At 36.4% G+C, this 25,328-nt stretch overlaps 1 protein-coding gene across 1 annotated transcript; it reads right to left on the bottom strand.

The window, feature by feature from the left end:
- Positions 1 to 301: 301 nt before the first annotated feature.
- LOC117318344 (5-oxoprolinase-like) lies at positions 302 to 25,275 on the bottom strand (the record flags this gene model as incomplete). The annotated part of the gene is given in 28 exon segments (XM_033873345.1): positions 302 to 448; positions 753 to 827; positions 1,197 to 1,306; positions 1,534 to 1,708; positions 2,117 to 2,218; positions 3,905 to 4,015; positions 4,296 to 4,332; positions 5,228 to 5,328; positions 5,605 to 5,668; positions 5,815 to 5,927; positions 6,407 to 6,545; positions 9,630 to 9,767; positions 10,078 to 10,159; positions 10,814 to 10,902; positions 11,877 to 11,989; positions 12,227 to 12,355; positions 12,668 to 12,810; positions 12,944 to 13,061; positions 13,891 to 13,979; positions 14,130 to 14,242; positions 14,802 to 14,854; positions 19,591 to 19,670; positions 19,841 to 19,956; positions 20,270 to 20,376; positions 21,622 to 21,747; positions 22,250 to 22,441; positions 24,685 to 24,857; positions 25,020 to 25,275. Coding segments are annotated over 27 exon segments (3,024 nt in total), but the record flags the coding sequence as incomplete, so codon positions are not given.
- Positions 25,276 to 25,328: the final 53 nt, after the last annotated feature.

Below are 25,328 nucleotides of genomic sequence, written 5' to 3'. Positions count from 1 at the left end.
TAGCTTTAAGCATACATTTACAACATTTCTAGTTAGCAGGTCTAAAGTCTTGGGTTTTTAGATGGAGGAAATTCAGGCTAGAATTCCTTGTATATAAATAGCATAAGAATATATAGCATAAGATTATACATTGTATTTTCAAACTGATATAACAGATGACTAGTGTTTATTATGTATTTCATTATCAATCTATCAAAATTATATCTGAGAATATTTCCTGATTTTCTGGAATGTATAATAAGAAAAAGTTGCAGATGCAGACAAATAACTTTCTCTTTCAATTTACATCTTATTTACAGACCTTAGATTCATCTATCTCTACATCTAGAGAAATCCTTGACCCGTCATCCATAAATTCTTCGGCGGTCAGCCTTGTCTGTCCAGTCTTCCTTTTGGTTTTACGTGCAATCTCACATAACATTTCCTGTACAGCTACCTCAGCATTGGCCTAGTAATAACAACCACAAAATAACTATGGTATTATCTCCCTTTGTGCAAAAGTTTAGTATTAAAGTTTAGCAAGGGCTAGCTTATATAGATTAACCACTTATAGTTTTCTATTTTGAAATTGATGATTCTGTCAAAAAATATTTTTGGGCAGGGACTTATTTGCAGATAAATACAGTACTGTATTTTTAGTTTAACTTGCAATCTGTTACCATTTTCGGCCCCCATCAGTTGTCAAGCTTATCACAGTACCAGTAGAGTTAAACGAAGGGAGGTAACTCTGGTACATCAGCATGATGTGGTACCTGTATATGTCCCATGTAGGCCTGTACCACATCTAGACCGTATTCATCTATCAGTTCATTGATGAGTCGGATACCCTGTAACAGACAATCATAACACTACTCATACATTGTACTTACTATATAATGAAGCATTCAGGCAGTTTTTTTCTTCAATTCTTTGAAAATGATGAAATGCAAGTTTATTTGCAAATTCTTCCATCATGCTTTGAAATTCTAAATCAAAAACATTTGGGATAATTTTCTAACCCCTTGAGCCATCTCTAGGTTAATATACAGCTATGTTGAAACAATTACCTGAAAAAAAGGAAAACACAAACAATCCCCAGCAGGAATGTGAAAGTCAATAACAGTTGATTGAAGGTAACCATACCAACAGATCCAATGTAGTAGTAATTTTAACTTAATAAGTGATTAGCGCTACATTTTCCATTCCACTAATCTGACCTTTTGGTTAGCTGCCACCTGGGCCTTGAGATCACTCAGGTTGTCATGGAGATTCCTGGTACCACTGCTGCCTGGATACCTGCTAGGCTCCATCAGGGCTGCTGTCACCTCTGTAGGAGACACAGAGACAGCATACAAGATGTTTTATATTTTACATGTAGTGGTCCTTTATACATTTAATTATATTGATAGGTAGAGTTGTCAATTAAAGTATATTATTTAAGCAAAACATACAATAGTTTTTATTAATGCTGAACACATGAAAACAAGATATCACCTGAAGGCAATGACTGCCTCTCATCCATTATCGTGATTTTGTATAAACACCACTTTTTACCTTCCTCCCTGAACACTCCTCCTTTCACCAGCATAAAGGATTTGAACACTGCTCCCTCCTCATGGATAGACTTGGAGTGTGGAGGCATGGAACCTGGAGTTATCCCCCCTATGTCTGCATGATGCCCACGGCTTGCCACAAAGAAAACAGGCTTGGACACTTTCTGATAGAATACCTGTAAGATATATACACTTTCTGATAGAATACCTGTAAGATATATACACTTTCTGATAGAATACCTGTAAAATATATACACTTTCTGATAGAATACCTGTAAGATATATATAACAATGTAAACCACAAAGTCTCTTCATTATACTATGTATTAATGTGATGACATATAAGTCATTTGTCAGCTATGACAAAATTAAATTTCAAAATTCTATCTGATGATTACAAGTACGTGTAAGATATATAAATCATTCAATAATTACCATTCAAATTATTAAGTATGTTCATTTAATGAAATAATATTGTGCTATTTAGATATAAATCAGAAACTTAAAAGATATATATAAAAAAATAACAAGATGTATAAATCATCATATCATTTGATAGTCCGAGTTAAGTAAGGAAGTTTTACCGGTGTGATCACAGTCAGGTCCGGGAGGTGACTTCCCCCGGCCTGGGGGTGGTTAGACAGAATCACATCACCGTCACGTATACTGGATCCTAGCTGCCGAAGCTGTCAAAACAAATCAATGTGTAACCTATAGGATCACATGGTCCTCACCTATATCTATATAACTAATATTACATACAATAACCAATAGCTAAACACTTACCAGACAGGTAAACACTTAACAGACAGGTAAACACCTACCAGACAGGTAAACATATACCAGGCAGGTAAACACTTACAAGACAGGTAAACACTTACAAGACAGGTAAACACCTACCAGACAGGTAAACACCTACCAGACAGGTAAACACCTACCAGACAGGTAAACACCTACCAGACAGGTAATAACCTATACATCTACCAGACAGATAAACACCTACCAGACAGGTAAACACCTACCAGACAGGTAAACACCTAAACACCTATCAGACAGGTAAACACCTATACATCTACCAGACAGGTAAACACCTATACATCTACCAGACAGGTAAACACCTAAACACCTACCAGACAGGTAAACACCTAAACACCTACCAGACAGGTAAACACCTAAACACCTACCAGACAGGTAAACACCTAAACACCTATCAGACAAATAAACACCTACCAGACAGGTAAACACCTATACATCTACCAGACAGGTAAACACCTATACATCTACCAGACAGGTAAACACCTAAACACCTATCAGACAGGTAAACACCTAAACACCTACCAGACAGATAAACACCTACCAGACAGGTAAACACCTACCAGACAGGTAAACACCTATACATCTACCAGACAGATAAACACCTACCAGACAGGTAAACACCTATACATCTACCAGACAGATAAACACCTACCAGACAGGTAAACACCTACCAGACAGGTAAACACCTAAACACCTACCAGACAGATAAACACCTACCAGACAGGTAAACACCTAAACACCTATCAGACAGGTAAACACCTATACATCTACCAGACAGGTAAACACAAAAACACCTATCAGACAGATAAATACCTATACATCTACCAGACAGGTAAACACCTATACATCTATCAGACAGGTAAACACCTAAACACCTATCAGACAGGTAAACACCTACCAGACAGATAAACACCTACCAGACAGGTAAACACCTATGCATCTACCAGACAGGTAAACACCTATACATCTACCAGACAGGTAAACACCTACACAACTACCAGACAGGTAAACACCTAACAAACAGGTAAACCCAAACATTAACATCAGAGTTTAAAATCCCTCTGACTTCAACATCTCAAAGATATCAAACACATACCCACTAATTCCACGGATTGCTAGATTCCTTTAGTTAACACAATAAAACAATAATCATCTGTTTCATAAAAATTAAGGAAAACTTCTATCCATTTGAGGTAGATGCTCTTGTCCAGAATGATTTTTAACCTACATGATTATGAGAGCTAGAGCACAAAAAAATCTTACCAAGTGGTCATGGGTCACCTAAATCAGATCTTTTTTAGTCTAAAGTAAATGTGCTAGTCAAAGTTCCATGCAAACAATCATCACAGTATTATAGCAACCCTCCTTCCCATTAACTCAAGTCAAATCTTGTTACATAAACTCCAGACATATTCCAGATGACCTACTTATGGATCATTACTTACCTGTACTGTACAGTCTCCTGTCCAGATGTACAGGTATGTGTGGGGTGTTACTTACCTGGTACTGTACAGTCTCCTGTCCAGATGTACAGGTATGTGTGGGGTGTTACTTACCTGGTACTGTACGGTCTCTTGCATAGCACCCAGATGTACAGGTATGTGTGGGGCATTGGCTACCAGTCCCCCATCAGGACCAAACATGGCACATGAGAAGTCTAGTCGCTCCTGAAGGCAGACAATTTGTTTTGTCTATTTCTGATTATCGTCATTTATTATGCACAACATCTGATTGATGACATTTTTATTTTTCATGGAATTGTAAATAAAAGTGATATCTTCCTATTTTCAATGAATCTTCAATGTTTTAATTAAAACAGGAAAATAATTCTGGCACTTTGTCCATAGATTACAGGCCCATTGTGTCTCTTTTTAATGGAGAAATATAACCTTCTTATAAGATTCCCAGATACTTATTTGTCTGACAGAACCTATAGGTATCGCTTACCTTGATATTAGTGGAGATGGATGTTCTCTGCAGTACCCTGAATAAAACATGTATGTACTAACTGACATATAACATACTGACAAATACATGACAACAAGATGTAAGTAATTCAAAAGACACAAAATACTGACAAATATATCAAACAAGATGTAAGTAATTCAAACGATACAAAATATTGACATATACATCATTACAAGATATAACAGTGAAAAGGGGTGTAGAGCCAACGCCGGTGAGTATATAAGTGGCTGGAGTCCTGGGTTCCTGGGTCCCTGAGCTGGATATCCGGAGATATGCAGGGTGATTGAAGTAAGGTCTAATGTAAAGTAGGAAGAGTCAATCACAACAGTCAAAGGAGACCTCAATGGTTCATTTTTATTGGTCTACCGGTTTCGCCTTTTTCAGGCTTCATCAGGACACAAATTACAATTTAGGAGCCTAAAAATTGTAATTTGTGTCCTGATGAAGCCTGAAAAAGACGAAACCGGTAGACCAATAAAAATGAACCATTGAGGTCTCCTTCGACTTTTGTGATTGACTCTTCCTACTTTACAAGATGTAGTTAATTCAGATTATCTACAAATTTTATAACTGAGAACGTCTGGGTTTTTCTTAAATCACTTTATTACCTGGTATATTAAAATGAAAATGGATGATTTAAAAGTTGAAAAAAAAACATAAAATGTCTAACCATAAATTTTACAATGAAACATGATTAAATACAATTGTTTTCAAGTTAACAGTCAAATACTGTAACATTTCCTATGACAATACACAAATATTAGTTTACCCAATGAGATTTGTAGACATGCATCCCAATTGCTAAGCAATATTACACAAAATACAGGACCAGCATATGTAGCTGACAATGTTCTTGGCATATTTTCTACGATATGTTGGGGTATACAATAGTTTTATAGAGAATAATTTACCGTCCCATTTGCTCAGCGATACTCATGAATCTGTTGGAGAAGATAGACAGCTGAATAGCATCAAGTTCTGGACCTATTTCCTGTAGCTTTCCACTTCCAATCTACATCGTAATAAACAGACGGTTTGGTAACATTATGTTTTTAATGATTAACTGTTTTATCCTACGCTAATATCAGCCACTTTCAAAATAGATATAATTTTATCTAAAAAGATTTTTTTTCTGGGATGTTATTAAACCATTATAGAAAGTTTGGCAGTTAAATTACTTAAATTAACCTGTAATGTAAACATTGTTTTCAATCAATATTTAACATATATGTATCTGTAGCACTATACTGTGTAGGTAATTGATCTTCAGACTCAAAAAACAACCTACCTTCATTTTGATATCCCCATGTTCTGTTATTGATGCAGTGCAAGCTGGTTCCACCAAAATAGTACTACAAAATAAATGAATAGTTTACTTTAAATATTTATACAACCTGGGCTCCTAAAATATTTGTATAATATATATATAGTCTCTGAAAAAGAAAAACTTTTTGCCACATAATAGTAAAGGTTTCATGGACTGTTACTTCACACAAACCTGTTTCCATTCATAATGATAGCAGGCCCTTCGATCACATGACCCTTCCCAAGATCCTCCAGTAGGTAGACATTCGTGTTGTAATGTCCATCCTCGAAATAACAGCTGGTGACCTAAAACAAGAATTGAGCCCGAATTATAGGCAGTGGATATACAGGTAATAGCTAGGACACATACCGACATGTGGTCCGGACTAGAGACAAAGTGACAGGACATACCCGGTAAGCCTGAGTTATAGACAGTGGATATACAGGTAATAGCTAGGACACATACCGACATGTGGTCCGGACTAGAGACAAAGTGACAGGATATAAGCCCGAGTTATAGGCAGTGGTAATTCACATTCAAAATTATTTAGAGGAATTCAATTTTGAGGTGCATAAATTGACAATTGCTGGAATCTGTTACTTGTATACACATGTATACGTAGTTACATGTAATCTGCTTGGCTGAGGAAGAAGCTAATTAATGGACACATGCATACTCACATGTTTATTATTTGGTTACCCTGTCTGGACTAATTCACAGACTGTTCCCTAATTAAGATCATTTTGAAACACTAGATAACATTTTATGCCTAATGTACATGTACCTTTTCCACACTTGGAGGTTCTGTCACCTCCGCTGTCGATTCCTCTAAACTGACAAATGATTTACCGACACCACGTATCCTTATGTCGTCAACAAGAATTGGTCGGTCAGGTATTGTAAAACCAAATTCTGTCTGATACCTGTTACAAAGATATGATAGATGTTCAATCTTTTAGCATCCGGTAAGACAATTTGTCATATAAACGTAGTCACACATTTTGTCATTCCCAAAATTTGTGATGACAAATAACTAGCCATATTACCAAATGTATTGCTCATCTATATAAATATTTGTACATTATTGGTGTGCTTCATTCATATCCACATCATACACTACCTTGTAGCAAATTCAAACTTGATTACCTTGTACATTAGCTTCAAATGATCCCTAAACTCACTATATACCTTATACATGTACATACAAAGTTATTACACTTGATCGTACTTAGTGTCATTTATTTCTTGGATCATTCACATATTTCACCTGTTCAAAATTTCTCTATCACACTGTAGGATGTGATTTGTCTATCACCCTGTAGGATGTGATTTGTCTATCACCCTGAAGTATGTGATTTCTCTATCACTCTGTAGTATGTGATTTGTCTGTCACCCTGTAGGATGTGATTTGTCTATCACCCTGTAGTATGTGATTTGTCTATCACCCTGTAGGATGTGATTTGTCTATCACCCTGTAGTATGGGATTTCTCTATCACCCTGTAGTATGTGATTTGTCTATCACCCTGTAGGATGTGAGTTGTCTATCACCCTGTAGTATGTGATTTCTCTATCACCCTGTAGTATGTGATTTGTCTATCACCCTGTAGTATGTGATTTGTCTATCACCCTGTAGGATGTGATTTGTCTGTCACCCTGTAGTATGTGATTTGTCTATCACCCTGTAGTATGTGATTTGTCTATCACCCTGTAGGATGTGATTTGTCTATCACCCTTTAGGATGTGATTTGTCTATCACCCTGTAGGATGTGATTTGTCTATCACCCTGTAGTATGTGATTTGTCTATCACCCTGTAGTATGTGATTTGTCTATCACCCTGTAGGATGTGATTTGTCTATCACCCTGTAGGATGTGATTTGTCTATCACTCTGTAGGATGTGATTTCTCTATCACCCTGTAGGATGTGATTTGTCTATCACCCTGTAGGATGTGATTTGTCTATCACCCTGTAGTATGTGATTTGTCTATAACCCTGTAGTATGTGATTTGTCTATCACCCTGTAGTATGTGATTTGTCTATAACCCTGTAGTATGTGATTTCTCTATCACCCTGTAGTATGTGATTTCTCTATCACCCTGTAGTATTTGATTTGTCTATCACCCTGTAGGATGTGATTTGTCTATCACCATGTATTACATGTATGTGATTTGTCTATCACCCTGTATGATGTGATTTCTCTATCACCCTGTAGTATGTGATTTCTCTATCACCCTGTAGGATGTGATTTCTCTATCACCCTGTAGGATGTGATTAGTCTATCACCCTGTAGGATGTGATTTCTCTATCACCCTATATGATGTGATTTGTCTATCACCCTGTAGTATGTGATTTCTCTATCACCCTGTAGGATGTGATTTCTCTGTCACCCTGTAGGATGTGATTTCTCTATCACCCTGTAGGATGTGATTAGTCTATCACCCTGTAGGATGTGATTTCTCTATCACCCTATATGATGTGATTTGTCTATCACCCTGTAGGATGTGATTTGTCTATCACCCTGTAGTATGTGATTTCTCTATCACCCTGTAGGATGTGATTTCTCTGTCATCCTGTAGGATGTGATTTCTCTGTCACCCTGTAGGATGTGATTTGTCTATCACCCTGTAGGATGTGATTTTTCTATCACCCTGTAGTATGTGATTTGTCTATAACCCTGTAGTATGTGATTTGTCTATCACCCTGTAGGATGTGATTTGTCTATCACCCTAGGATGTGATTTGTCTATCACCCTGTAGTATGTGATTTGTCTATAACCCTGTAGTATGTGATTTCTCTATCACACTGTAGGATGTGATTTCTCTATCACCCTGTAGGATGTGATTAGTCTATCACCCTGTAGTATGTGATTTCTCTATCACCCTATATGATGTGATTTGTCTATCACCCTGTAGGATGTGATTTGTCTATCACCCTGTAGTATGTGATTTCTCTATCACCCTGTAGGATGTGATTTCTCTGTCACCCTGTAGGATGTGATTTGTCTATCACCCTGTAGGATGTGATTTGTCTATCACCCTGTAGGATGTGATTTGTCTATCACCCTGTAGTATGTGATTTGTCTATCACCCTGTAGGATGTGATTTGTCTATCACCCTAGGATGTGATTTGTCTATCACCCTCTAGAGTATGACAGAAAGCATGTGCTAAAAACAATGCAATGACACCACAGAAACAATACAATCATGCCACAGCAACAATACAGTTACGTCATGTCAACATTAACAGTGTATTGCATTAAAACATACTTTTCAAAATAATATTTCAAATATTTTAACAACTGGACAGAACCCTAAGCAGAGCCTCGGCTAAGACAACAAACAATATTCCTCCTCTGGTCGGAAATTTCTGTCAGACCTTCAAGGTAGTGGAAGATTCTATTAATCATTATATGACATGTTGAAGTAGCTGTTGTTTTTATTTGTTCCAGTCTTGTGCAGAGGATAATTATTATTATTTTGTCCAGTCAGCTCCTCATAAACCTGTGAACTGCTTAAGTCAAACTACACAGAAGTTATAGGGACCATGTGTTAATATACATGCATGATATTTCTCTACAGAATTTTTGGTTTCCATGGTGACCAGATTTCAATTCCCATATTCTTGTGGAAAACTTTGTCAAGACAACTCTGACAACTCCTATATAGCCATCAACCAATTTCATTTGAAATACACAGGAATGTTAGGGACTCATAATGTGTACATATGCATGCAGGTTTTTTCCCCACAAATTTAGGTTGCCTTGGTAACCCGTTCACTAAAAACAGGTTTTTGTTGGAAAATCTTCACCAGAGGGACAGTGGCGGGGTGGGGGGTATGAGTTGGTCCTCTGGACGACAGTTCTAGCTTTTGTGTGGTTCAGTAATAGTCAGAATTAGTTCTCCGCCATTTTGTATGCATGAATTGTTATATGATATATATGTATCTTGGAATCCTATATGCTATGTAGCATTTGGAAATAAATTGAATTGAATTGAATTATGATATACCTTTCCTGAAATGCTGCACGGAAATCACCATATTTACAAGTCCCAGGTCCAGGAGGATAGCCCTCTGAGGAAATCATCAGAGCGCAGTCTGTCCGATCATACCGCATGTGTAGGAAGGGGTGTGTCTCTACCTGTGAGCTGAGAACACAGTGAGAGTATAGATGATGACGAGACCAATTATACATCAATTACAGTTAAATATAATGCTTCATACAGTAGTTGTATATTTCCAGAAACTTTAAACAGTAAAAATGGTTAAAATTACCTGTTACATGGATTTGTTTGCTATCATATACACTATTCAGGTAGAATTTATATTCAGATAACTTACACAGGAACTCCGTATTGACAAATATTTGTTTACTCATCAAACTCATTTATATGCTGTTTGTGTCTTAAATCCCTAAATTAATGGTATACCTGTCAAATCCCTAAATTATAGGTATACCTGTTAAATCCCTGTTTTAGTAGTTCCTGTGAACAGACTTCACTCAGGTATTCAATGCGACCGTCCAGGTGAGTAAACGAACCTAAAACAAGACAACACTGGATTATGTACTGAATGTTATCATCAAGTTTCAATGAAATTTCTTATGAAGGATTCAAGTTTAAATTCTAAATTGAAAATATTAAAGGGTGATGGACAATACTTGACAATTAACTAATAAAGATGAATCACAAAAGGTCACTTCAACTTTTTGGTGACCAATATGTACCGTGGGGTGGAACAATATATATCTATCCCATGTCAAAATGAAATGCATTGTATCAAGTGAACACAAAATTTGAAATGAAAAATCAACAGTTTAATTAAAATGCAATGCACAGAGACAAAATACATACTGAAATAAACAAACAGTAATAACTTTTGCAAAAATAGTCAAATCAAATTGCCATTCTGAAAAACACAACCACATATCACCATTATAAAGCCTACTATGTTTCGAAAAGATCAGTTGCAAAATGTAGGAGGAAAAACAAAGGTTTTCATCAGATGGATGGACTGACAACTTCATAGCATAATACAATAATGAATTTTGAAGGGAGCATAATAATTATAGAGGATTCTTCTCCCCTTTGGCCTATACAATCTCCGCGTTCCTGACATTGATATTGTGACCAGACCAGCCTTGCAAGTTGATTTACATAACAGTTATATATTTCACGTTAATATTGATGTATACTTTGGTCATATTTCCCAGCACATGGTTCCTGGGCCTCATGTACCACATCAGCCAAAGCCATACCATAGGCAGACAGGATACCAGCATACCTGTAACATCAATAGGTGTAATGTATGATACTAAGTTACTGTACCCAGCATACCTGTAACATACCTGTAACAGACAATACCAATAGGAGTAATGTATGATACTAAGTTACTGTGCCCAGCATACCTGTAACAGACAACAGCAATGGGTGTAACTTATGATATTAATATGTTACTGTACCCAGCATACCTGTAACAGACAACACCAATAGGAGTAATGCATGATACTAATACGTTACTGTACCCAGCATACCTGTAACAGACAACAGCAATAGGCATGATAGGTTTGACCCAACAACCCTGAAACTGGAACATGTTGAGATATCATGGTTCTTTGTAATTCTGTCAAGTTTGATCTAAATCCCTCAAGGAATGAAGACACTAGAGTGCTGAGAAGAATTTTCTAAAAATAGTAATGGTGAACTTGACCTTGACCCAACAATTCTGAAACTCAAATTTTTCCAAAATAGTATGGTCCTTTATCATTGTATGAAGGCTGATCGAAATTCCTCAAGGAAGCAGCTAGAGTGCTTACAAACTTTGATGTTATTTACATCAACACAAATTCTTTTACCATCTATGCAATGAACCAATATTCCTATTGCCATCAGGAGGTTCCTCAGGTATAATATAGTCATCAACTTATTTCGACCATGTCTTTCAATTAGTAACATAAGTTTGTACAGAAAGTTAAGATTTTCCAGGTATCAATGCATGTCTCAAGTGACATCAGGATATTTTCTCTGATTACCAACTATTTTGTATTAAATGTTACTACATTTGGTTGCTGTATGTATATATCACGAATTCAAGCTATATATGTAGATGCAAAGCATCCCTGCCATATTTCGGTAAAACTGTTTATGCATGCTTGATTATCTGTACTTTTTTTTTCATTTTATTTCACACCGGTTTAGACAGGTAACATTTACTTACCTGTGTAAATACACCTGTATCGACAGGTAACATTTACTTACCTGTGTACATACACCTGTCTCATCCCCAGGGATCGGGCTATAGCGCAGGCATGTTGTCCCCCTGCCCCACCAAAACAGGCCAGCACATGTCGTGAAGTGTCATGGCCTCTGGCCTGTTGGAATGTAATAGAGTAAGCATATTATATACATGTATCTTATTATTTTTTACCTAGTTTTGATATTTTATGAACTTTATGAACACTGTGCTAAATCAAAATACATAAAAATACAGTTCTTGAGAAAAGCATGGACAGTCTATAAGGAATCAATACTGATGCATTGGAAATGAATTATATATATCATATAAATAAACACAGCATGGTTATTGCATAATACACAATAAAATCTACCTGTGTAAGAGCTCTGATTGGTCGACACATGGTCTCATTAGCAACACGAATGAAGCCCATGGCAACCTCTTCTTCTGTCATTGGCTGGTGCTTCTCTGTGCCATGTTGGTGTAAGAGGAACTCATTGACCTGATAAAGAACAGATATTTTGTGAATCAACAAATTTGAAAAAAGTACTAGAAAATGTCCCATCATAAAACTGGAGGTTTTTCATTGTTTGTGTTGATTGGTCATCTAGGCAAGTTTAAAAAGACATGAAACGTGCAACATTAAACTTCAGACAAGATGTTTTACATAAGACAGATGCTCTTCCAACCAAGAAATTTGTTCACTGGTGATGAACCAGTCAAGATCCACAGAATCAAATGGCTAAACAATTATTATAACCCTAAGAGAGTAGGCTAACCATCAGTTTATTGAATATGTATAAGGTAAACGCACCTCTCTGGTCAACTTTTGGAAAGATTTCCGCGTCAAGCCTTCATCTAGGGGCTGATCTTGTGTCTTGCCAAAGATCTTTGGGAAGTATTCTGGCAGGATTCTCCCCAAACAGAGATTTGCATCTGTTATAGTCAGTGGTCCACCTATATGTACAGATTAGTTAATTAATAACTACATTACTAGCAAGGAAAACCAATCTACCATTATAAAGAAATGAGATTTCTCCAATATTGTATGATACACATGAAATAATATGATGTAGTATACAAGTACCACCTTTCATGTAGCAGGTTGGGCCAGGGTCTGCTCCAGCTGATTCCGGTCCAACAACAAACAGACCAGCCCGGAAAAAAAGCATGGATCCTCCACCAGCAGCTACGGTGTTGATGTCCAGCTGGAACAGACCAGACAGTCACTGTAGCAAGGGAAAGGAAACCAAACCAACATGGCATTGTACAAAGGGAGACAACCTGGCATGGCATTGTACAAAAGGAAACAAACAAACATGGCATTGTACAAAGGGAGACAAACGAACATGGCAATGTACAAAGGGAGACAAACCAACATGGCATTGAACAAAGGGAGACAAACCAACATGGCATTGTACAGAGGGAGACAAACCAACATGGCATTGAACAAAGGGAGACAAACCAACATGGCATTGTACAGAGGGAGACAAACCAACATGGCATTGTACAAAGGGAGATAAACCAACATGTCATTGTACAAAGGGAGACAAATCAGTATGGCATTGTACAAAGGGAGACGAACCAACATGGCATTGTACAGAGGGAGACAAACCAACATGGCATTGTACAAAGGGAGACAAATCAGTGTGGCATTGTACAAAGGGAGACAAATCAGTATCGCATTGTACAAAGGGAGACAAACCAACATGGCGTTGTACAAATTGAGACAAACCAACATGGCATTGTATAAAGGGAGAACAATAAGCAAGACAATGTACAAAGGGAGACAAATCAGTATGGCATTGTAGAAAGTGAGACAAAGAGCAGGACAATGTACAAAGGGAAACAATTCAGTATGGCATTGTACAAACAGCAACAAACAAACATGGCATTGTACAGAAGGAAACAAACAAGCATGACAGCCTGATAAGTAATAGAGATATCTATGTATGACCTTCTTGGGGAGACTGAATAACCTGATAAGTATTATAGATATCTGTGTATGACCTACCTGGATATCTGTGTATGACCTACCTGGGGAGCCTGAATTGTCACTCCAGCAGTAGTAGTTTCAAACACATGCTCATAACTTCCAGCATACCGACTCACATCAGTAGATGTCCCTGGAGATAAACATCAGTTACTTTCAATTATTCATAAGTTTGGTTCTTAGGAATACAATTTCTTGCTACATAAAACCTGCAATTGATGAATCAATATTAAGCTTTTGCAAGAAAACAATACTAATTCAGGATTTGGTTTTCACATCTTACCTCCCATATCAAAACCAATGACAGGCAGGTCAGACTCCTTTTTATATGTGGTTAGGGCATACCCTACAACTCCACCAGCAGGACCAGACAGAATTGCTCTCGATCCATTAAATCTGGAAATAAGTATATTACACACCTATACAAAAACTACTTAGTCTATGTATGACCTACTTTGGGAGACTGTTTGATATGTGGGTAATCCATTCATATTTATACACAAGCAGTAACTGTTACCTTAACCTTTGGACTCAATCTAAGAAGAGAACTCTTATTATTTCAATTTCAATGAGTTTGAGTTTCATCAGCCCACAGGATATCAAGTTATAACATGGAACTGATGACTGATGCTTTCAAAGAGATCTTTATACATGTATATCATTTTCAGAGGTCCTATAAATATTCAAATATAAATCAAGCTACAAAATGTAAGCGAGGAAGAAATGCAAAAATGAACTTGGTATTGTTAATCAAATTTCTTTTTAAACCCAAAAACCATAGTTTTTTAGGAATTTTCAAAAGTTCCAATGTAATCACCTATGCTATTGTATAATATGTGCAATTATTTTTTGGCAATACATATCAGACCTTTGTTTTTTATGATATTTACATATCAGACTTCTGTTTATGATATTGATCAGTTTTAACCTCTCGGACAATGTGAAGAGATCTTACTGATCCACTGGGGTAAGTCCTCCATCCGACTGCATGAACAACACACGGGTACCCTGTAAGTGAAATGGTTTATTATACAACAGTATTTACAACACACGGGTACCCTGTAAGTGAAATGGTTTATTATACAACAGTATTTACAACACACGGGTACCCTGTAAGTGAAATGGTTTATTATACAACAGTATTTACAACACACGGGTACCCTGTAAGTGAAATGGTTTATTATACAACAGTATTTACAACACACGGGTACCCTGTAAGTGAAATGGTTTATTATACAACAGTATTTACAACACACGGGTACCCTGTTAGTGAAATGGTTTATTATACAACAGTATTTACAACTATCTTGGAATTAAGTGAAATAAATTAGTGGAAAACAACATACAAGTACAATACTAGATCTGTAGGGATAAAGTGTCTTGTACTGAGGTCAAAGATTCCTGAGAAATAAAAACCGCCCTGAGTCAGGATCAAAGTAAACACCTCGTATTTTCATCATTGCCATAATATGAAGTCATAATGAACTTAACTAAAACACACCCTACACTGTAATTATGGGAGCCTGAAGTTGGTTTCCGAGTTCCGAGTTCCGAGTTCCGTTTAAGAAAAACGGAACTGGGAACCAGTTCCGAGTTCCGTTTAATAAAAACTGAAATACTATGAATTAAGATTTATTGATTAAGGTCCCAGTTCCGAGTTCCGTTTAAGAAAAACTGAATTACTATGTATTAGCTTTATAAATTAAGGTCCCAGTTCCGAGTTCCGTTTAAGAAAAACTGAAATATTATGTATTAGCTTTTTTTGATTTTGGTCCCAGTTCCGAGTTCCGTTTAAGATAAACGGAACTAGGAACCAGTTCCGAGTTCCGTTTAAGTAAAACGGAACTCGGAACCAGTTCCGAGTTCCTTTTAACAAGTTCCGAGTTCCGTTTCAGGTAATGTTGGTATTTATAAGCTTTACGGGTTTTGGTCCCAGTTCCGAGTTCCGTTTAGGAAAAACTGATATACTATGTATTAGCTTTTTTTGATTTTGGTCCCAGTTCCGAGTTCCGTTTAAGAAAAAACTGAAATATTATGTATTAGCTTTTTTGATTTTGGTCCCAGTTCCGAGTTCCGTTTAAGTAAAACGGAACTGGGAACCAGTTCCGAGTTCCGTTTAATAAAAACTGAAATACTATGAATTAGCTTTATTGATTAAGGTCCCAGTTCCGAGTTCCGTTTAAGAAAAACTGGAATACTATGTATTAGCTTTATTGGTTTTGGTCCCAGTTCCGAGTTCCGTGTAAGAAAAACTTAAATACTATGTATTAACTTTATTGGTTTTGGTCCCAGTTCCGAGTTCCATTTAAGATAAACGGAACTCACCAGTTCCGAGTTCCGTTTAAGAAAAACTGATATACTATGTATTAGCTTTTTTTGATTTTGGTCCCAGTTCCGAGTTCCGTTTAATTAACAAGTTCCGAGTTCCGTTTAAGTAAAACGGAACTCGGAACCGGTTCCGAGTTCCGTTTAACCAGTTCCGAGTACTGTTTAAGAAAAACGGAACAACTATGTATAAGCTTTACGGGTTTTGGTCCCAGTTCCGAGTTCCGTTTAAGATAAGCGTATATGGGTTATATTTTTGTATTTGACTATGCTGAAAATCTTGAAAAACAAAATAAATACAATTTTTTTTTTTTTTTAAATGGAGACAATTTGTTAACAAGAATACAAGTTATCGCACGGAAACAAACGTATGAATAAATTTAATATTTTCAGATCATGTGAGCTCTGACTTAAAAACTCAAATGCAATCCCAAGCATCCCCTCCTCGCGGGAACAAAGCAATATGTCTCTCCGAAACTTACGGGGGCGACATAATTAATGGTTATCATTTATTGGATTTATTTATATGAATAATTCCATTATTGATATCATTAATTCAAGGAATAAAGTGATATCAATACGAATTGTTGATGTAATTTATTTATTAAATGATATCATAAATTAGAATTCATGATATCGTTAAATCATTTAATGATACCATATATTTGAATTAGTGATATCACAAATTGTAGATTTAATGTAATCAATTAGTCTAATCATTGACAGCGAATAACAAGGAAGGCCTTTGGCAACAGCTCCTTAGAAGTTTCCTGCTACCCCGCGTATTTCTATGTTTCCAGGTGCCAATGAAAGAACTGTTCAATATTATTCAATGAAATTGTTTTTTTTTTTATTTGTGTTGAATAAAACTTCAGTAATACCAATTAAAGATTTTTTCCCAGTCGTCATATAGACATTTCACCTCAACTGAAAAACAAAATGGTGTATGAAATATACTTTGCAGTTATTGCTTTGTTTGTGTACTTTAACTTCACACATATAGATACATTAACTACAAATAAAAACGCATATCTCCCTCCATGGACCCACATTTCGCGATATCTAGAAAGCTGCTTTAACAAACTACTTCTAATTTATGAAAGGGTAAAAAAAAGAAATGTACCATGAACGAAAACTGCGTTGTAACATTCTCTCTTGGAGGTTACAACACAACAATTTCTCGTAATTTTACAACACCAGTCGTGTTGTTATCCTTAAACGGAACTCGGAACTGGTTCCCAGTTCCGTTTTACTTAAACGGAACTCGGAACTGGTTCCCAGTTCCGTTTGGAACTCGGAACTGGTTCCGAGTTTCGTTTTTCTTCAACGGAAACTGAAAACCAGGACCAAGTCCCTTAAAATTCATACGTGAATGATACATGACTTTGCACCCATTTGACACATGTAGTTTTTCTTCTTCAGATTCTGGTCTCATATTGAGATAAAGTACATAGAAAATTTTCTTAAACGGAACTCGGAACTGGTTCCCAGTTCCGTTTAGCTTAAACGGAACTCGGAACTGGTTCCTAGTTCCGTTTTACTTAAACGGAACTCGGAACTGGTTCCGAGTTTCGTTTTTCTTCAACGGAAACTGAAAACCAGGACCAAGTCCCTTAAAATTCATACGTGAATGATACATGACTTTGCACCCATTTGACACATGTAGTTTTTCTTCTTCAGATTCTGGTCTCATATTGAGATAAAGTACATAGAAAATTTTCTTAAACGGAACTCGGAACTGGTTCCTAGTTCCGTTTAGCTTAAACGGAACTCGGAACTGGTTCCTAGTTCCGTTTTACTTAAACGGAACTCGGAACTGGTTCCTAGTTTCGTTTTTCTTCAACGGAACTGAAAACTAGGACCAAGTCCCTTAAAATTCATACGTGAATGATAAATGACTTTGCACCCATTTGACACATGTAGTTTTTCTTCTTCAGATTTGGGTCTCATATTGAGATAAAGTACATAGAATATTTTCTTAAACGGAACTCGGAACTGGTTCCTAGTTCCGTTTTACTTAAACGGAACTCGGAACTGGTTCCTAGTTTCGTTTTCCTTCAACGGAACTGAAAACTAGGACCAAGTCCCTTAAAATTCATACGTGAATGATAAATGACTTTGCACCCATTTGACACATGTAGTTTTTCTTCTTCAGATTCGGGTCTCATATTGAGATAAAGTACATAGAATATTTTCTTAAACGGAACTCGGAACTGGCTAATACATAGTATTTCAGTTTTTCTTAAACGGAACTCGGAACTGGGACCAAAACGCGTAAAGGTAATACATTGCAGTTCCGTTTTTCTTAAACGGAACTCGGAACTGGGACCAAAACCAATATTCTTAAACGGAACTCGGAACTGGTTCCGAGTTCCGTTTATCTTAAACGGAACTCGGTACTGGGACCAAAACCAATATTCTTAAACGGAACTCGGAACTCAAAACCAATAAAGCTAATACATAGTATTTCAGTTTTTCTTAAACGGAACTCGGAACTGGACCAAAACCAATAAAGCTAATACATAGTATTTCAGTTTTTCTTAAACGGAACTCGGAACTGGGACCAAAACCAATAAAGTTAATACATAGTATTTCAGTTTTTCTTAAACGGAACTCGTAACTTGGACCAAAACTGGTTCCGAGTTCCGTTTATCTTAAACAGAACTAGGAACTGGGACCAAAACCAATAAAGCTAATACATAATATTTCAGTTTTTCTTAAATGGAACTCGGAACTGGTTCCGAGTTCCGTTTATCTTAAACGGAACTCGGAACTGGGACCAAAACCAATAAAGCTAATACATAGTATTCCAGTTTTTCTTAAACGGAACTCGGAACTGGACCAAAACCAATCAAGCTAATACATAGTATTTCAGTTTTTCTTAAACGGAACTCGGAACTGGGACTTTAATCAATAAAGCTAATACATAGTATTTCAGTTTTTCTTAAACGGAACTCGGAACTGGGACCTTAATCAATAAAGCTAATTCATAGTATTTCAGTTTTTCTTAAACGGAACTCAGAACTGGTTCCCAGTTCCGTTTTACTTAAACGGAACTCGGAACTCGGAACTCGGAACCAACTTCAGGCTCCCGTAAATATATAGTGAAAACAATTCATAAATCATTACCTTCATAATGTGTATGACCCTTAATTTGCCATTTCATGAGGAGTCTCATTTATGACATTTTGGGAGGTACATTTGTATGGTGCATAATTAGTGATGATATTCCACTGTTTCCAGTATATATATTTGATGTTGGGATATTGTCTGTAGTTAATTTATGGGTGATGTAGTGACGTTAGCAGATCTGGAAAAGACTGGTAGTGATGCTACATGTATCCAGGCCCTAGGTATATACAGTGGAACTTCGTTAAATCAAACTCGGAAACGTAGGTAATGATATCTGTGACTCTCACCTGTACTCCTCCTTGGAAGCCTGAGGCAAAGCCCGCAACATAGTTCTTGATGCATGGTGTCAGGTAGGCATCAGCACACGCTGTCAACAAAACAAACAAAACAGTCCTCTATACAAAACATTAAATGTACTTTACAGTATTAGTTTTGAATATATTTTATACATATTTCGTAACACATAAAGACAAATAATTCCTAGGTTATCTTAATTCAATTCATTAATTGACTATGAAGTAGCGAATTCATAATTACCTGTGTAACCTCGTGGGACAACTCTCACCATCGGCATGACATCTGATGACAGTGACACCTGGTGGAAACCCATCTCCCTTGCCACGCGTCCAACCTCATTTTCATGATCTGCAAATCTGATGATGATAACAAGTGATAGAATACGTGGTACCAGTAGGACGTGGATAGTTCTGTCTTCATTGATGTACATCTAGCAACTTAACATGGAGTACTCAAATGCAAGTAATCTGTAACATTCTTAAAATGAGAACTGGGGTAGTGACATAGAACCACCCGTCCTTTTAACTGAAACATCAAAATTATTTACTTTCTTTGATTTAGAGCTACATACAATTCAGTAAAGAGAAACAGAAACCATTCAGTAAAGCATGTCTTTTCTAAAAAAAATATATCAAAATCACTGAATGTCACAGCTGTACATAATCTTACGTGTAGGAGTGAAGTAGGACAACAGCCAGACTCCGAATTCCTCTGTCTAATAGTCGCTGTAAGTCCTGTCGTAATCTTGTCACATCAACAGTGTTCCAAACCTCCAACTATGAGGGTACAATCAACAGTATAAACATGTGGGTCCAGTTATTTCAAAGGTGATTAGGCTAATCACAGTTCAACAACAATTTTAAAATTCTGATAAAATCAAAATTTAAAGTAATTGACACAATTTTATGGACTATAACACTTGTCCGTTTCTTCCTACCTGGCTATTTTAAGGAAAACACACACTCAGGTTTTAAAGTAAAGGAGAAATGAGATTGTCACAAATAAATTAAGCTAATCACTTTTTGAACTGGACTCTAATCTTAAACTAAAACAACTAGATTGAACAGTTCCAAGGGTAAAATTATAAGTGATAATATAACAACCTTACTGTAAATGTAGCCAGGTCCAGCCCCCTTGTTACAATAACAACATGTTACTAGGCATGATGGTTACATCTTAATTTGTAAGTGATACTCAAACATTTGTAACCTTGAACTAAAATGAGTGCCATTTCTGTGAGGAGTTTCAATAAGCCATTCAATGGATCTTAAGGAACTTCTGTTGTTTTTTTTTTTATTTTTTAAACATTTTTCTTACTCCTAAAAACTTTATTGAAGGCCAAGGAGATTTAAATTAAGAACTGATAGCCCTCATCCCAGTTCTCTACATACACAGCAATGTCTGTAAGTCTTTTGATCCTGTCTATAAGCCTTTTGATCCTGTCTATAAGCCTTTTGATCCTGTCTGTAAGCCTTTTGGCCTAATCTGTAACTTTTATACCCATGTCTTTAAGCCTTCTGACTATGTCTGTAATCTCTTTTGATCATGCCTGTAAGCCTTCTACCCATGTCTGTAAGCCTTCTACCCATGTCTGTAAGCCTTTTAACCATATCAGTAAGCCTTTTGCCCATGTCTGTTAGCCTTCTATCAATGTCTGTAAGCCTTCTATCAATGTATGTAAGCCTTCTATCCATGTCTGTAAGCCTTTTGCCCATGTCTGTTAGCCTTCTGACTATGTCTGTAAGCCCTTTTAATCCTGTCTTTAAGCATTCTGGCCATGTCTGTAAGCCTTTTGACCATATCAGTAAGCCTTCTGGCCATATCTTTGAACCTTCTGCCTCATGAGTAAAAGTAAAAAGTGTTAAATGTGTAACAGGACAATAGATGGTGAGTGCTAAATGAGGACTGACAAACATTTCTCAATATATAATAGCCTTGATGGCATGATCCAGTAGTAGCTGTGCCACTGGTTATTGTCATTATCCATTTACATTTTCTATAGTGATATTAGGGAGCCTCACCTTTTCACCGGTCGTACCAGTAACAACGGTACAGCCTTTCTTGATCTCACACTTCTCCTGCTGGAACACAACCCTCTCCTCAACCTCTATCACTTCTTCATACAGCTGGTCCGGTGACACGATTTCCTAAACAAAATCATATGCTTTCAATTTCCACAATACTTGGCACAGGAAAATGTAATGCAATTTTGGCACACAATGTCATGATGTATATGTGTATATTATATGCAACAAATGTTAGTATCAATTAAAGGATGTATGAATTTAGACAGAGATTACTGAAACTAAATCACAATCCAAACATTTATTGTTTGTGTTTCAGACCACTAGTACCTTACACTACTCCATCAAATAAGTCAAAGCTACATTCTTACCTTCATGATACTTTTGCCCTCAGATCATAAGAAAGAAAATTATTGAACAATCACCATACAGATTTTTACTTTACTCTAAACATATCACAGGAAATCACTGCCTTCCATATGATTTGGCAAATAGTACAAGCTTATTGATAAAGTAGTTCAGTTTATCAAACAATGACATGTATTTGAATGTTTAATAAAGTTCATCCCTGTGACCACAAAAATAGGTCAAGGTCAAAAATGAATAATGCATTCAAGATGCTTACCAGATCAAAGATGTTAGGGCGTGCCTGGTTACCGATGTGGAGGAGGTCTTTAAAACCCTTGGTAATTGCCAGGGCCATAGGTTCCCCTTTCCTCTCCAACAAAGCATTAGTAGCCACAGTCGTCCCCATCCTGATCCAGTCAATTTGGGAAGAGTCTAGTGGTTCTTCTGGTGGGAGGACACACCCCCCTACCTGTCAATCACAAGATACCTTACAATATTTATCCTCAAATTAGCCCCTCCCCTTGTATAAAAGCAGAGTATTGAAGTTTTGGGAAAGCTTATTTGCAAACAACTTTTAGCTGACTACATTGTATTTTCAAATTGACGATTCTACAAAAGTAGGACTGAATTACTGAGTGTATATATGGCGATACCGTCAGAACAGCACCAAAAAAGGAATATACATTGTACACATTTTTCTGGAGAATAACTACGTAGAATTGTATGTATATATAACTACAGTGCTGTTACACACAAGGAAAATCTATAAGTTATACACATACATGCATGTAGCATGATAAATTTGAAGGAACATACGTTCATCATTACATAATTAGCCATACATTTTTATGATTTACACATTTATACCTTAATGCATGAGAGAATTTACCTGATAATCGCCAGTTAATTTTCAACACAAAAATCTGTAGTTATTTATTTTAATTCCAAGCTAAATTAAAACTTTTTAGCACATTTTTTTTTTATTGCCTTTGTGATCCTTCCTATATTTAAAATAGGAAATTTGTTTATTCTTTTTATATTCTTGCTGAAAGAGAGGTTATTACAATAATTTCAGTGTCTCCTCTAGGGTTCAAACCTGGGACCTCTAGCTTAGGTAGCACACCACAGTAAGACAGCCTGGCCATGGGCAATTTTTTTGTTAAGCAAATAACTCCTGTATTATGATATGCATAAAAAATGAAAAAATAAATGTACACTATAATTGGTATATTCAGTATGAAGTAGTACATACAGGCTTCACATTTATTAAAACAAAAATCAATAAATTGGTTCCGGATTTTAAATATCCGGATTTTCCGAACGTGTGTTTACACGGGAAATTTAGTTTTGCCTACAGCGCAAAATGGAAGCCCACAGAAAAGGTAAGATAGCGGAAAAACTTAATTTACAACATATGTCCAAACAAGAATAATTCTGTCTTTGGGATAGAGATATTTAATTTTAAATAGGTTTCAGAAAAAAAATTGTGTAGAGAATTGTGCCATTTTGGGTCAAATATCATAATATTTTGCAATTTTTGAGAATTTTTTAAGCTGTTACCATGGTATTCACAGCTCTAAAAATCACAGAAAATATCAGTTTACTTATCCTTCAGAGCTCTATTAAAATTGCAAATGTTGTACAGATTTCAAATATATACTTTATTAGAGGTTATATGTAAGGTTAACTGGCAATGTTTACATATCTAAAACATGTGCCATATTTTTCAGAATTTGGCATTTTTACTGTACACTGCTACCTTAGTAGTTTTACACTCAACCGATCCTAGTAGTATTTTGTAGCTATAGTATTTACCATGGATACATACTGTGAACCCCCGGGCCCTCCAGGAAAGAGTTTAAACTTCCAGTGGCTACAGCAATGCTTCTGCAGCAAGCTAAATAAAAATTTCACAGGTCCCTACATGGGTGACAAAGTAATGGAGGTAATGATAGACTTATTATAGTGATAATTATTTCAAGGCCTCGGCTGAGGATCGAACCCGAAACCTCTGACTAAATAGTCTTTACACTATTAACTAATTGAGTTTAAGAGAGGCCCTGATCTGGTCGTAGCATTTCCCCCGATCAGTGTTACATTTGACATCCAATTAAATACCAATGTTCACACGTGGTATCATAAAGTGTTCATGTGTCTTCTAGGGGGAAGACTTCGTTGAAGAAGGAGGAATGTAGTTGAACTAGACTGGGCTAAACACTGGTGGCATGGTAGCTCAAATGATTAGAGCTTCTGTAGAGAGTTAAGAGGTCCAGGGTTTGAGTCCTAATCTGGTTGTTGCATTTTTTTCTCAATCTTTTACACATTTGCATTAATTCACAGAGATACAAAACTCTGTACATTGCTTGTACGTCATGAGCTTTATTTCTAAACATTACTGATTACTATTCCTCTTTTGCTTATTATATGCTTTTATAAAAGTTTTGTTTGAACATTTTCCCTTTTTTGATAAATTTCATGATTTTAACATTTACCAAAAAAAATGATGATTTCCAGTGTTATAAAATCGGTGAAAATTGTAAGTTGTTATAACTAATCTGTTATCAATTATATTTGGTGTGAAGCTTGATCGCGCTACTTGTTACATTACAGAAAAAGGACTGTTCTCGGGAGCTAACCTAGCAGTACTACTGTATTGCAGTTAGTAGCATTTACCACATAATATACATAATTACATTGTGGTGTAAACCTCACCTCTTCCATGATGCGGCGAATTCCTTCCCTTGGGGCATCAGGATAGTTTTTAGGGTCAACAGACAGCAGCTTCATCACCTTCACTTTACCTCCGGGACATCTAGCCCAGATATCAGTAAAAGTGCCACCGCGATCAATTGCAAACTGGAACCTGTTCGCCATTTCAAATCTCACTGTTGTTTGCAAATAAGAAATTTTAGTAGTCATAAAAACAATCAAATATATTATAAATGTACATGTAATGTATTCACTCTGGGCTTAAAAACGAAAATGCAACATACATTTGTAGTGGGTAATCAAAAATATATTTATAGTGAAGACAGATATATACCAACCTTTGTACAGTTCTGTCCTGTTCTGCTGACATCTAATAATACTGATCTCACGTTCTTGTTATTCACCTGTTTCCCCACGTTCACGTACCGTCGTACGTCCGTTTCGTCAGTATTGATTTTCTGATTGTTTGTATTTGTGTCACTTACTCACTACAGAATAAATAAAATTGCACAATCACCTCTTAAATAAGAATAAACAGCAAAGAAATATTATTTCTGAAAAAGTCAACTTATTGCAGCACAGGAACAACACAACAACGAGAGTTCGGGTGTTTTATTTATATATGAGTTACTTCCCTTAGTATACTC

This window comes from Pecten maximus, unplaced genomic scaffold (genome assembly GCF_902652985.1).
Source record: "Pecten maximus unplaced genomic scaffold, xPecMax1.1, whole genome shotgun sequence".
Lineage (NCBI taxonomy): Eukaryota > Metazoa > Mollusca > Bivalvia > Pectinida > Pectinidae > Pecten > Pecten maximus.
Note: the sequence above shows the minus strand (reverse complement) of the source record. Positions and strands in the feature narration are given on the sequence as shown.